Source organism: Mustelus asterias, unplaced genomic scaffold (genome assembly GCF_964213995.1).
Source record: "Mustelus asterias unplaced genomic scaffold, sMusAst1.hap1.1 HAP1_SCAFFOLD_1394, whole genome shotgun sequence".
Lineage (NCBI taxonomy): Eukaryota > Metazoa > Chordata > Chondrichthyes > Carcharhiniformes > Triakidae > Mustelus > Mustelus asterias.
This window is the reverse complement of record NW_027591339.1, coordinates 54,448-66,832: the sequence shown is the minus strand read 5'-3', so window position 1 is coordinate 66,832 and position 12,385 is coordinate 54,448. Positions and strand designations below refer to the sequence as shown.

Here is a 12,385-nt window from a genome sequence, read left to right as displayed (position 1 = left end):
TTCATCGTTGGACACTAAGCAGCAATTTAGCATGGCCAGTGCAGTAAAACTGCACATGTTTGTGCGCTAAGGCGCAATTTAGCATGGCCAATCACCTAACCTGCACATCCTTGGAGACTAATGTGCAATTTACCATAGCCAATCCACCTAACCTACCCATATTTGGACACTAAAGCGGATTTAGAATGGCCGATACACCTAATCTGCACATCTTTGGGCACTAAGGGGCAATTTAGCATGGTCAATCCACCCAACCTGCACATCTTTTAATGCTAAGGCTACAATTTATTATGGCCAACCCACCTAACCTGCACACTTTAGGACACTAAGGGGCAATTTAGCATAACCAATCCACCAAACATACACAACTTGGGATACTGAGGGGCAATTTAGCACGGCCAATCCACCCAACCGACATAGCTTTGGACACTAAGGAGCAATTTAGCCTGGCCAATCGACAAAACCGACACAAGTTTGGACACTAAGGGGTAATTTAGCATGGCCAATCCACCAAACCTACACAACTTTGGACACGAAGGGTTAATTTAGCATGGCCAATCCACCTGGCCTGCACATCGTTGGACACTAAGGGACAATTTGGCATGGCTAATCCACCTAGCCTGCAAATCACTGGAAACTAATGGGCAATTATCTTGTCCAAACTCCCAAACCTGCACATCTTTCAGAAAAAGGAGGAATCTGGTCTGCCAATCCAACCAACCTGCACACCTTAGACACTAAGCACCATTCGGTCTGATCAATCCACCTCACCTAAATCTCTTTGGAAACTAAGGGGCAATTTAGCATTGCCAATCCACCTAACCTGAACATTGCTGGGTGCTAAGGGGAAATTAAGCATGGCCAATCCACCTAACACCTACATCCTTGGACACTGAGAAGATTTTACATTGTACTCTGACAGTTTTGGATTCCATTCTTGAGAGAGGATGTATTGGAACTTACAGGAGATTCACTTGCTTGAGTTGAGAGGGTTGGCTCCTGAGGAGAAACTGAGTAGACTGGGACTCTACTCATTGGAATCCAGAAGAATGAAGGGGGGAATCTTATAGAAATATATACGATTATGATGGGAATTGATAAGATAGAAGCAGGAAGGTTGTTTCCACTGGCGGGTGAAACTAGAACTAGTGAGCACGGCCTCAAAATAAGGCGGGGCAGATTTATGTCTGAGTTGAGAAGGAACTTCTTCACCCAAAGGGTCTGGAATTCCCTGCCCAGTGAAGCAGTTGAGGCTACCTCACTGAATGTTTTTAAGGCAAGGATAGATAGATTTTTGAACAGTAAAGGAATTAAGGGCAGGTAAGTGGAGCTGAATCCACGAAAAGATCAGCCAGGATCTTATCGAATGGGGGAGCAGGCGCGAGTGACCAGATGGCCTACTCCTGCTCCTTGTTCTGAGGCTTTTAAGTTCTTTCGACACTAATTGCCAATTTAGCAAAGTCAATCCACCGAACCTGTTCATCGTTGGTCATTTGACACGAAGGGGCAATTTTACATGGCCAATCCACCCAACCTGCACAGGCTTGGATACGAATCTGCAATTTAGCATGGCCAGTGCAGTAAACCGACATGTTTGGACACTAAGGATCAATTTGATGGCCAATCCCCCGAACCTGCACATCTTTGGACACCAAAGGGCAATGCAGCATGGCCAATGCAGTAAAACTACACATATTTGAACAAGGAGCAAACTGACATATCCAATCCACCTAACCTGCACATCTTTGGACACTACGGGGCAATTTAATATGACCAATCCAGCTTTCCTGCATATCTTTGGACAATAAGGGCCCAATTTTACCATTTTGATTCGAAGTGCTGAATCTGGGGGTAATTCAGATCCGACTTGGAGATCAGATTTCAGGCGCCTCCATAGGCACTCAGCCATCTCCAGTCCCATTCGCGCTGTGGGCGGGGCTTATCGTTCCCGAAACGATCGGCGCTCTGAACTGCGCAGTTAGAAAAAAATATGAAAAAGCGCGCCCATGTCAGATCGCTCCCGGGACGCAGAGAGCGGATAAAGCGGCTCGGGAGCGAAACGTGGGAGTGATGGTGCACACACACACATCACTGTCCTCCTTATCCACCCCCCACTACCCACACACATCACTGTCCCCCTTATCCACCCCTCCACTACCCACACACATCACTGTCCCCCTTATCCACCCCCCCACTACCCACACACATCACTGTCCTCCTTATCCACCCTCCTCACTACCCACACACATCACTGTCCCAATTATCCACCCCCACACTACCCACACACATCACTGTCCCCCTTATCCACACCCCCACTACCCCCACACATCACTGTCCCCCTTATCCATCCCCCACTACCCACACACATCACTGTCCCCCTTATCCACCCCCCCCACTACCCACACACATCACTGTCCCCCTTATCCACCCCCCCCACTACCCACACACATCACTGTCCCCCTTATCCAACCAACCTGTCCACTTTGGACTCTCAGCAGCCTTCAGTCTGGTCAATCCACTCAGCCTACACTTCCTTGGACACAAAGGGGCAATTTAGCATGGCCAATCCACCCAACTTATATATCTCTGGACACTAAGATGATTTTACACTGTAGTAAGATAGTTTTGGGCTCCTTACTTGAGAGAGGATGTATATTGATCTTACAGGAAATTCACTTGTTTGAGTTGAGAGATTGGATTATGAGGAGAGACTGAGTAGACTGGGGCTATACTCATTGGAATTCAGAAGAATGAGGGGAGATCTTATCGAAACATATAAGATTATGAAGGGAATCGATAAGATAGAAGCAGGGAAGTTGTTTCCTCTGGCAGGTGATACGAGAATTAGGGAGCATTGCCTCAAAATAAGGGGGAGCAGATTTAGGTCTAAGTTGAGAAGGAACTTCTTCACCCAAAGGGTCTGGAATTCCCTACCCAGTGAAGCAGTTGAGGCTACCTCACTGAATATTCTTAAGCCAAGGACAGATTGATTTTTGAACAGTAAAGGAATTAAGGGTTATGATGACCGGGCGGATAAGCGGAGCTGAGTCCACGGAAAGATCAGCCAGGATCTTATTGAATGGCGGAGCAGGCTCGAGGGGCCAGATGGCCTACTCCTGCTCCTAGTTCTTAGGCTTTTCATTGCGAAGTGGCACAGTTTCTCCCTGTCTATCCGATCTATGTCCCTTTATAATTTTGTACACCTCAATCAACTCTCCTCCTCCTCAGCCTTGGCAGCTCTGGGGGCGGCACGGTAGCACAGTGGTTAGCACTGCTGCTTCACAGCTCCAGGGACCTGGGTTCGATTCCCGGCTTGGGTCACTGTCTGTGTGGAGATTGCACATTCTCCTCGTGTCTGCGTGGGTTTCCTCCGGGTGCTCCTGTTTCCTCCCACAGTCCAAAGATGTGCGGGTTAGGTTGATTGGCCATGCTAAAATTGCCCCTTAGTGTCCTGAGATGCGTAGGTTAGAGGGATTAGTGGGTAAATGTGTAGGGATATGGGGGTAGGGCCTGCGTGGGATTGTGGTCGGTGCAGACCCAATGGGCCGAATGGCCTCTTTGTGTGCTGTAAGATTCTAAGAAAACAACCCGACCCTAATCAGCCTCTCGCCATAGCTGGGACGCTCCAGTCCAGGCGACATTCCAGTGTATCTCCTCTGCACTCCCTCTCTGTCTCCACTGTGATCACATCCTTCTAAAAGTGTGGTGACCAGAACTGCACACAGTACTGTAGCTGTGTCTGAACAAGTGTTTTATACAGCTCCCATTGTAACCTTCCTCCTCTTATATTCCCTGCCTCAGCTAATAAAGGCAAGTATCCCCGTATTCCTTCTGAACCACCTTATCTCCCTGTCCTGCTGCCTTCAGGGATCGATGGACACGCACCCCAAGATCCCTCTGGTACTCTGTCCCAGCACCCTAATGTTCACTGTGTATTTATTCCCTTGCCTTGTGAGTCCCCCCGAAAATACCTCACCTCTCACTTTTCAGGGTTAAATTCCATTTGCCATCGTTCTGCCGATCTGAGCAGCTTGATCATTTGCGGTGTCTCTGTTCGGTTTATTGCCGTGTTCCTTTGCCTGGGCCGTAATGGTTCATCTCGAACGGCGGGAGGGGGGACGATGTCTTAGGTGTGAGACAGAGGGATGAGGTTTCACTGGGAGTCAGATAGAAGCCTGGTTTGGACAAGGGGGGAAAGATTCGAGACTGAGTTTGTGATATTTACAATTGGGCAGGGCCCAGGGGGTGGGGGTGGGGGAGGGGGGGGTGTGGGGGGGGGGGCGCGGGGGGCTGGGGGTATATTTGTTGGGCAGGGGGAGAATCCGAGCTTATCAGTTCTTTGGTAATCATAAGTCTCTTTGTGACACGAAGTGTACTTTGTATTCACATTAAACATCTCTCTGTCTCTCAGTCACAGACCCTGCCCTGACTGACCCGTGTAAGGATCACACCGTCCTGGACGATACCTGGAGGAGCACCGATTGCAAACGGAAAGAATATTCTGGCAAGGGGAAGTGTGATGAGCAACTTAATGAAGGCTGGTACCGGTTTAAAAGGTAAAGAACATTTCCTGATAAACTGGGTAAACCGGGAAGGAAGTGTGAGTGTAGATACTGTAACTACGGCAATGGTCAGAGATATCAGTGCGGGAGGGGAGTGGGGAACAGCAATCGCTAAGCTCTCTCCATCATGGTGTGAATAGTTGTTGGCTACAACTGACTGGCTTGTGGGGCCATTACAGACTCAGCCAGGTTGCTGTGTGTGTGGAGCCATCTGCAGGCCAGACCGAGTAATGATGGCAGATTTCCCTCCCCATCAGTGGCGAGTAACATTCACCCTACACAAGTGTCCATCTCCAACAAGAGAGGATCGAACCATCTGCCCCTTGACAGTCAATGGCGTTACTATCGCTGTATCCCCCTCCCCCACTCTCAACATTGAGAAAGCTCGACACCCTCCAGGACAAAGCAGCCCCCTCCCCCCCGCTCAATCGACACGCTAACCACAAACATTCACTCCCTCCACCAGCGATGCACAGCGGGAGCCGTGTGAACCGTCTACAAGATGCACCGCAGCGACTCGCCAAGGCTCCTTCAACAGCACCTTCCAAACCCACCACCTCTACCATCTAGAAGGACAAAGGCAGCAGACACATGGGGAACACCCACCGCCTGCAAGTTCCCCCCTCCGCGCCCCTCACACCATCCCGACTTGGAAACATATCGGCCGTTCCTTCACTGTGGTTGGAGGTCAAATTCCTGGCACTCTCTCCCTAACAGCACAGTGGGTGTACCTCCATGATTGAATGGCGGAACAGACTCGATGGGCCGAGGGGCCTAATTCTGCTCCTGTGTCTTATGGTCTTATAGGAGGGAAGGGGAGGTGGACATTATTGGACAGACCATTCACAGGGGATAGCAGGGACATGGGGGACTGAATGGCGCTCATTCTCAGCTGTATCATTCTGTAATTCTCTGACTCTGTGATTGTTGTTCCAGTTCTGGCGGATGGAAGATTCCGGAGACTCGGGTCGCACCGGGACACTGCTCCACACATCGTTCAGGCTGGTTACAGGGTAGAGACAGACTTTACAATATCAGATTTACATTCACTGTCCAGCACTGTTCACATCGCTTACACTGTCCAATATTTATACACCTCATTTCAGGATCACATCCCACCCTGGAACAGGGGGAAGGAAGCGGGACAGTTTGTTTTAACTGGGATGGGAATCCCTGCAGCTGGGCGCGAGAGATAAAGATTAAAAACTGCAGCAGTTACTTTGTCTATGAGCTGAAACCGACACCAGGCTGTGAGGCTGCTTATTGCACAGGTACATTGCTGTTTCAAAATGATGTGGAGATGCCGGCGTTGGACTGGGGTAAACACAGTAAGAAGTTTAACAACACCAGGTTAAAGTCCAACAGGTTTATTTGGTAGCAAAAGCCACACAAACTGTCGGAGCTCCAAGCCCCTTCTTCAGGTGAGTGGGAATTCTGTTCACAAACAGAGCTTATAAAGACACAAACTCAATTTACATGAATAATGGTTGGAATGCGAATACTTACAACTAATCAAGTCTTTAAGAAACAAAACAATGTGAGTGGAGAGAGCATCAAGACAGGCTAAAAAGATGTGTATTGTCTCCAGACAAGACAGCCAGTGAAACTCTGTGGGGGTTACAAATAGTGTGCCATGAACCCAATATCCCGGTTGAGGCCGTCCTCGTGTGTGCGGAACTTGGCTATCAGTTTCTGCTCAGCGACTCTGCGCCGTCGTGTGTCACGAAGGCCGCCTTGGAGAACGCTTACCCGAATATCAGAGGCCGAATGCCCGTGACCGCTGAAGTGCTCCCCAACAGGAAGAGAACAGTCTTGCCTGGTGATTGTCGAGCGGTGTTCATTCATCCGTTGTCGCAGCGTCTGCATAGTTTCCCCAATGTACCATGCCTCGGGACATCCTTTCTTGCAGCGTATCAGGTAGACAACGTTGGCCGAATTGCAAGAGTATGTACCGTGTATCTGGTGGATGGTGTTCTCACGTGAGATGATGGCACCTGTGTCGATGATCCGGCACGTCTTGCAGAGGTTGCTGTGGCAGGATTGTGTGGTGTCATGGTCACTGTTCTCCTGAAGGCTGGGTAGTTTGCTGCGGACAATGGTCTGTTTGAGGTTGTGCGGTTGTTTGAAGGCAAGAAGTGGGGGTGTGGGGATGGCCTTGGCGAGATGTTCGTCTTCATCAATGACATGTTGAAGGCTCCGGAGGAGATGCCGTAGCTTCTCCGCTCGGGGGAAGTACTGGACAACGAAGGGTACTCTGTCCACTGTGTCCCGTGTTTGTCTTCTGAGGAGGTCGGTGCGGTTTTTCGCTGTGGCGCGTTGGAACTGTTGATCAATGAGTCGAGCGCCATATCCTGTTCTTATGAGGGCATCTTTCAGCCGCTGGAGGTGTCTGTTGCGATCCTCCTCATCCGAGCAGATCCTGTGTATACGGAGGGCTTGTCCGTAGGGAATGGCTTCTTTAACGTGTTTAGGGTGGAAGCTGGAGAAGTGGAGCATCGTGAGGTTATCCGTGGGCTTGCGGTACAGTGAGGTGCTGAGGTGACCGTCCTTAATGGAGATGCGTGTGTCCAAGAATGCAACCGATTCCGGAGAGTAGTCCATGGTGAATCTGATGGTGGGATGGAACTTGTTGATGTCATCATAGAGTTGTTTCAGTGATTGTTCACCATGAGTCCAAAGGAAGAAAATGTCATCGATGTATCTGGTGTATAGCATCGGTTGAAGGTCCCGTGCGGTGAAGAAGTCTTGTTCGAACCTGTGCATGAAGATGTTGGCATACTGAGGTGCAAATTTGGTCCCCATGGCTGTTCCGTGTGTCTGGATGAAGAACTGGTTGTTGAAGGTGAAGATATTGTGGTCCAGGATGAAGCGGATGAGATGTAAAATTGCATCTGGAAACTGGCAGTTGTTGGCGCTGAGCACTGAGGCCGTTGCAGCAATGCCATCGTCATGGGGGATGCTGGTGTAGAGTGCCGAGACATCCATTGTGACGAGGAGTGCTCCTGGTTCAACTGCTCCATGTGTGCCGAGTTTCTGTAGGAAGTCCGTCGTGTCGCGACAAAAGCTGGGGGTTCTTTGTACAATGGGTTTCAGGATGCCCTCGACATAGCCGGCATGGTACATTGGGGAAACTATGCAGACGCTGCGACAACGGATGAATGAACACCGCTCGACAATCACCAGGCAAGACTGTTCTCTTCCTGTTGGGGAGCACTTCAGCGGCCACGGGCATTCGGCCTCTGATATTCGGGTAAGCGTTCTCCAAGGCGGCCTTCGCGACACACGACGGCGCAGAGTTGCTGAGCAGAAACTGATAGCCAAGTTCCGCACACAAGAGGACGGCCTCAACCGGGATATTGGGTTCATGTCACACTATTTGTAACCCCCACAGAGTTTCACTGGCTGTCTTGTCTGGAGACAATACACATCTTTTTAGCCTGTCTTGATGCTCTCTCCACTCACATTGTTTTGTTTCTTAAAGACTTGATTAGTTGTAAGTATTCGCATTCCAACCATTATTCATGTAAATTGAGTTTGTGTCTTTATAAGCTCTGTTTGTGAACAGAATTCCCACTCACCTGAAGAAGGGGCTTGGAGCTCCGAAAGCTTGTGTGGCTTTTGCTACCAAATAAACCTGTTGGACTTTAACCTGGTGTTGTTAAACTTCTTACTGTGTTTCAAAATGACCCAGGAGGGCAACACTGGATATACCGGGACACTGACACACCCAGTAACTGAGGGGAGAGGGACGGAGCGACTGAGGGGAGAGGGACGGAGCGACTGAGAGGAGAGGGACGGAGCGACTGAGGGGAGAGGGACGGAGCGACTGAGGGGAGAGGGACGGAGCGACTGAGGGGAGAGGGACGGAGCGACTGAGGGGAGAGGGACGGAGCGACTGAGGGGAGAGGGACGGAGCGACTGAGGGGAGAGGGACGGAGCGACTGAGGGGAGAGGGACGGAGCGACTGAGGGGAGAGGGACGGAGCGACTGAGGGGAGAGGGACGGAGCGACTGAGGGGAGAGGGACGGAGGGGGAGTGGGACGGAAGGACTGAGGGGGAGTGGGATGGAGGGACTGAGGGGGAGGGGGGCAGAGGGACTGAGGGGGAGGGGGACTGAGGGGAAGGGGGACGGAGGGACTGAGGGGAGAGGGACGGAGCGACTGAGGGGAGAGGGGGACGGGAGGGACGGAGTGGGACGGAGGGTCTGGGGGGAGGGGGACGGAGGGAGTGAGGAGGATGGAGGGAGGGGGACGGGGGGAGGAGGACGGAGGGGGATGGGGGGAGAGTGGACGGGGGGACGGAGGGACTGGGGGGAGAGGGACGGCACATTCCGCCTTTCCGAATACCAGTCTAATTCCCTCTCGAATCCCTCCATTGAAGCTGCCTCCCCCACACTCTCAGACAGCTCACTCCACACCCTAACCACACGCCGTTTGAAAACATTTCTCCTCGTGTCCCCATCGCTTCTCTACCCGATCCACATGAAACTGTTTCTGTCCCTTCTCGTTCTCAACCCGACTCCCACAACATGAACCGTTTCTCCCTCTCGTCTCTGTCCCAGACCCTCCTCACGATCCTGAACCCCTGGATCCAATCTCCTCTTCGCCTTCACCTCTTCCCCGTGGAGAACATTCCCCGACTTTCTCCAATCCCTCCACGTCACTCAGGTTCCTCCATTCCCCCGACACTCCCTCCTGCATTGAGGTTGTTGTTATCTGAGTGAGGGGGGGGGACAGGGTGGTCACAGGTTTCTGACATTGACTGTACTTTATCTGTTAGCGTTAAACATCTCTCTGTCACTCAGACCCAAACTCAGTGCTCACTGAGCCGTGTGTAGATCACACGGTGCTGAACCAGCCCTGGAGAAGCAGCGATTGTACTGGGACAGAGTGTGTGGGACAGTGGAAGTGTGACAAGGATCTTGTCTACGGATGGTACAGGTTCAACAGGTAAGGTGTAGGGGGACACCCAGCTCAACCACCTGGGGAGGTGGGAGTTAGTGGCAGGTCGTGGTGATGATGGGTGGGGTTTTCCATCCTGCCCACTGCCTCGATCATCCAATCCCGCCATGGGGCCAGTGGACTTTCAACCGGGCCCCACAGTGGGTGTCGCTATGACAGGGTCATAAACCACATCCACTGGTTCTCCTCAGCCAACTCTACCAGTTACATCCTGCATAAAATCCAATCGATTCCTCAAGCATGATTACCCCTTTGTAAATCCATGCTGACTTTATCTGATTACACCAGTGCTTTCCTATTGCTGAGCTATGAAATCCTTGATAATGGAATCGAGCAACTTCCCCAGTCCCGACGTGAGGCTTGTTAGAATGGAATCAGTGATAAGATTGGATCTGCTGGAGTGTGACTAATGGTAACAAGCTGTAAGGGTCAGCTGACCCACTAAACTGTGTGGCCAATGACAAAATGATGTGGTGGTGGTCAGCTGATTCAGTATTCACAAGGAGCTGCTGGGGTTTGTGGGAGATTGGAACAGCTCAGGGTGAGGGCTCAAGTGTTGGAGAAATGAATTTTCCTGATTAAACCTTTTGAACAAAGAAAATTACAGCACAGGAACAGGCCCTTCGGCCCTCCAAGCCTGCACCGACCATGCTGCCCAACTTAACTAAAACCCCCTACCCTTCCGGGGACCATATCCCTCTATTCCCATCCTATTCATGTACTTGTCAAGATGCCCCTTAAAAGTCACTATCGTTTCCGCTTCCACTCCCTCCCCCGGCAGCGAGTTCCACGCACCCACCACCATCTGTGTAAAAGATCTGCCTCGTACATCTCCTTTAAACCTTGCCCCTCGCACCTTAAACCTGTGCCCCCGGGTAACTGACTCTTCCACCCTGGGAAAATGCTTCTGACTATCCACTCTGTCCATGCCCCTCATAATCTTGTAGACTTCTATCAGGTCTCCCCTCAACCGCCATAGTTCCAGTGAGAACAAGCCAAGATTCTCCAACCTCTCCTCATAGCTAATGCCCTCCATACCAGGGCAACATCCTGGTAAATCTTTTCTGTACCCTCTCCAAAGCCTCCACGTCCTTCTGTTAGTGTGGTGACCAGAATTGAACACTATATTCCAAGTGCAGCCTATAAAGCTGCAACATGACTTGCCAGTTTTTAATCTCAGTGCCCCGGCCGATGAAGGCAAGCATGCCAAGTGCCTTCTTGACTACCTTCTCCATCTGCATTGCCACTTTCAGTGACCTGTGTACCTGTACACCCAGATCCCTTTGCCTATCAATACTCTTCAGGGTTCTGCCATTTACTGTATATTTCCTATCTGTATGAGACCTTCCAAAATGCATTAGCTCACACTTGTCCGGATTAAACTCCATCTGCCATCTCTCCATCCAAGTCTCCAACTGATCTATATCCTGCTGTATCCTCTGATGGTCCTCATCGCTATCCACAAATCCACCAACCTTTGTGTCGTCTGCAAACTTACTAATCAAACCAGTTACATTTTCCTCCAAATCATTTTATATATGTATATATATATATATATATATATATATTACAAACAGCAAAGGTCCCAGCACTGATCCATGAGGAACACCACTTGTCACAGCCCTCCATTCAGAAACGCACCCTTCCACTGCTACCCTCTGTCTTCTTTGACCGAGCCAGTTTTGGATCCACCTTGCCAGCTCACCTCTGATCCCATGCGACTTCACCTTCTGCCCCAGTCTGCCACGGGGTCACCTTCTGCCCCAGTCTGCCACGGGGTCACCTTCTGCCCCAGTCTGCCACGGGGTCACCTTCTGCCCCAGTCTGCCACGGGGTCACCTTCTGCCCCAGTCTGCCACGGGGTCACCTTCTGCCCCAGTCTGCCACGGGGTCACCTTCTGCCCCAGTCTGCCACGGGGTCACCTTCTGCCCCAGTCTGCCATGGGGTCACCTTCTGCCCCAGTCTGCCACGGGGTCACCTTCTGCCCCAGTCTGCCACGGGGTCACCTTCTGCCCCAGTCTGCCACGGGGTCACCTTCTGCCCCAGTCTGCCACGGGGTCACCTTCTGCCCCAGTCTGCCACGGGGTCACCTTCTGCCCCAGTCTGCCATGAGGTTTTGGTTTGATTTATAAGTTGGAGTCAGTCTTGTTTTATGTTTATTGCCTCCAGTTGAAGAGTTCTGTCTGGAGGATTAACAAGGCTCACTGGTCGATAGATCCCTGTGGAGTCCAGTGGAGAGAGGCGGTATGTAGAGGGACAGGTAGTATTGAGGAAGCAGGGGGACTGCAGAAGGACTGGGACAGGTTCGGAGAGTGGGAAAAGGAGTGGCAGGTGGAATACAATGTGGAAAGTGTGAGGTTATACACACAGGAAAGGAGGAGTGGAGGCTGAGACTATTTTCTAAATGGGGAAATGCTTCGGAAATCAGAAACACAAAGGGACTTGGGAGTCCTTGTTCAAGATTCTCTTCAGGTTAACGTGCAGGTTCAGTCGGCAGTTAGGAAGGCAAATACAATGTTAGCGTTCATGTCCAGAGGGCTCGAATACAAGAGCAGGGATGTACTTCTGAGGCTGTATAAGGTTCTGGTCAGACCCCATTTGGAGTATTGTGAGCAGTTTTAAGCCCCGTGTCTAAGGAAGGATGTGCTGGGCCTTGGAGAGGGTAGTCATGATGTGGAGATGCCGGCGTTGGACTGGGGTAAACACAGTAAGAAGTTTAACAACACCAGGTTAAAGTCCAACAGGTTTATTTGGTAGCAAAAGCCACACAAGCTTTCGGAGCTCTTAGCCCCTTCTTCAGGTGAGTGGGAATTCTGTTCACAAACAGAGCTTATAAAGACACAGACTCAATTTACATGAAT

General features: G+C 50.9%; 1 protein-coding gene across 2 annotated transcripts in view; it reads left to right on the top strand.

Annotated features, from left to right (window-relative positions):
- LOC144488233 (uncharacterized) overlaps positions 1–12,385 on the top strand; it is a 60,927-nt gene that overhangs the window by 14,523 nt on the left and 34,019 nt on the right. For both annotated transcript variants that reach the window (XM_078206267.1, XM_078206268.1), the window contains exons 3-6: positions 4,412–4,556; positions 5,499–5,575; positions 5,669–5,833; positions 9,367–9,511. In XM_078206267.1, coding sequence (XP_078062393.1) covers positions 4,412–4,556; positions 5,499–5,575; positions 5,669–5,833; positions 9,367–9,511 — 532 coding nt within the window. The remainder of the gene's footprint in view (positions 1–4,411; positions 4,557–5,498; positions 5,576–5,668; positions 5,834–9,366; positions 9,512–12,385) is intronic.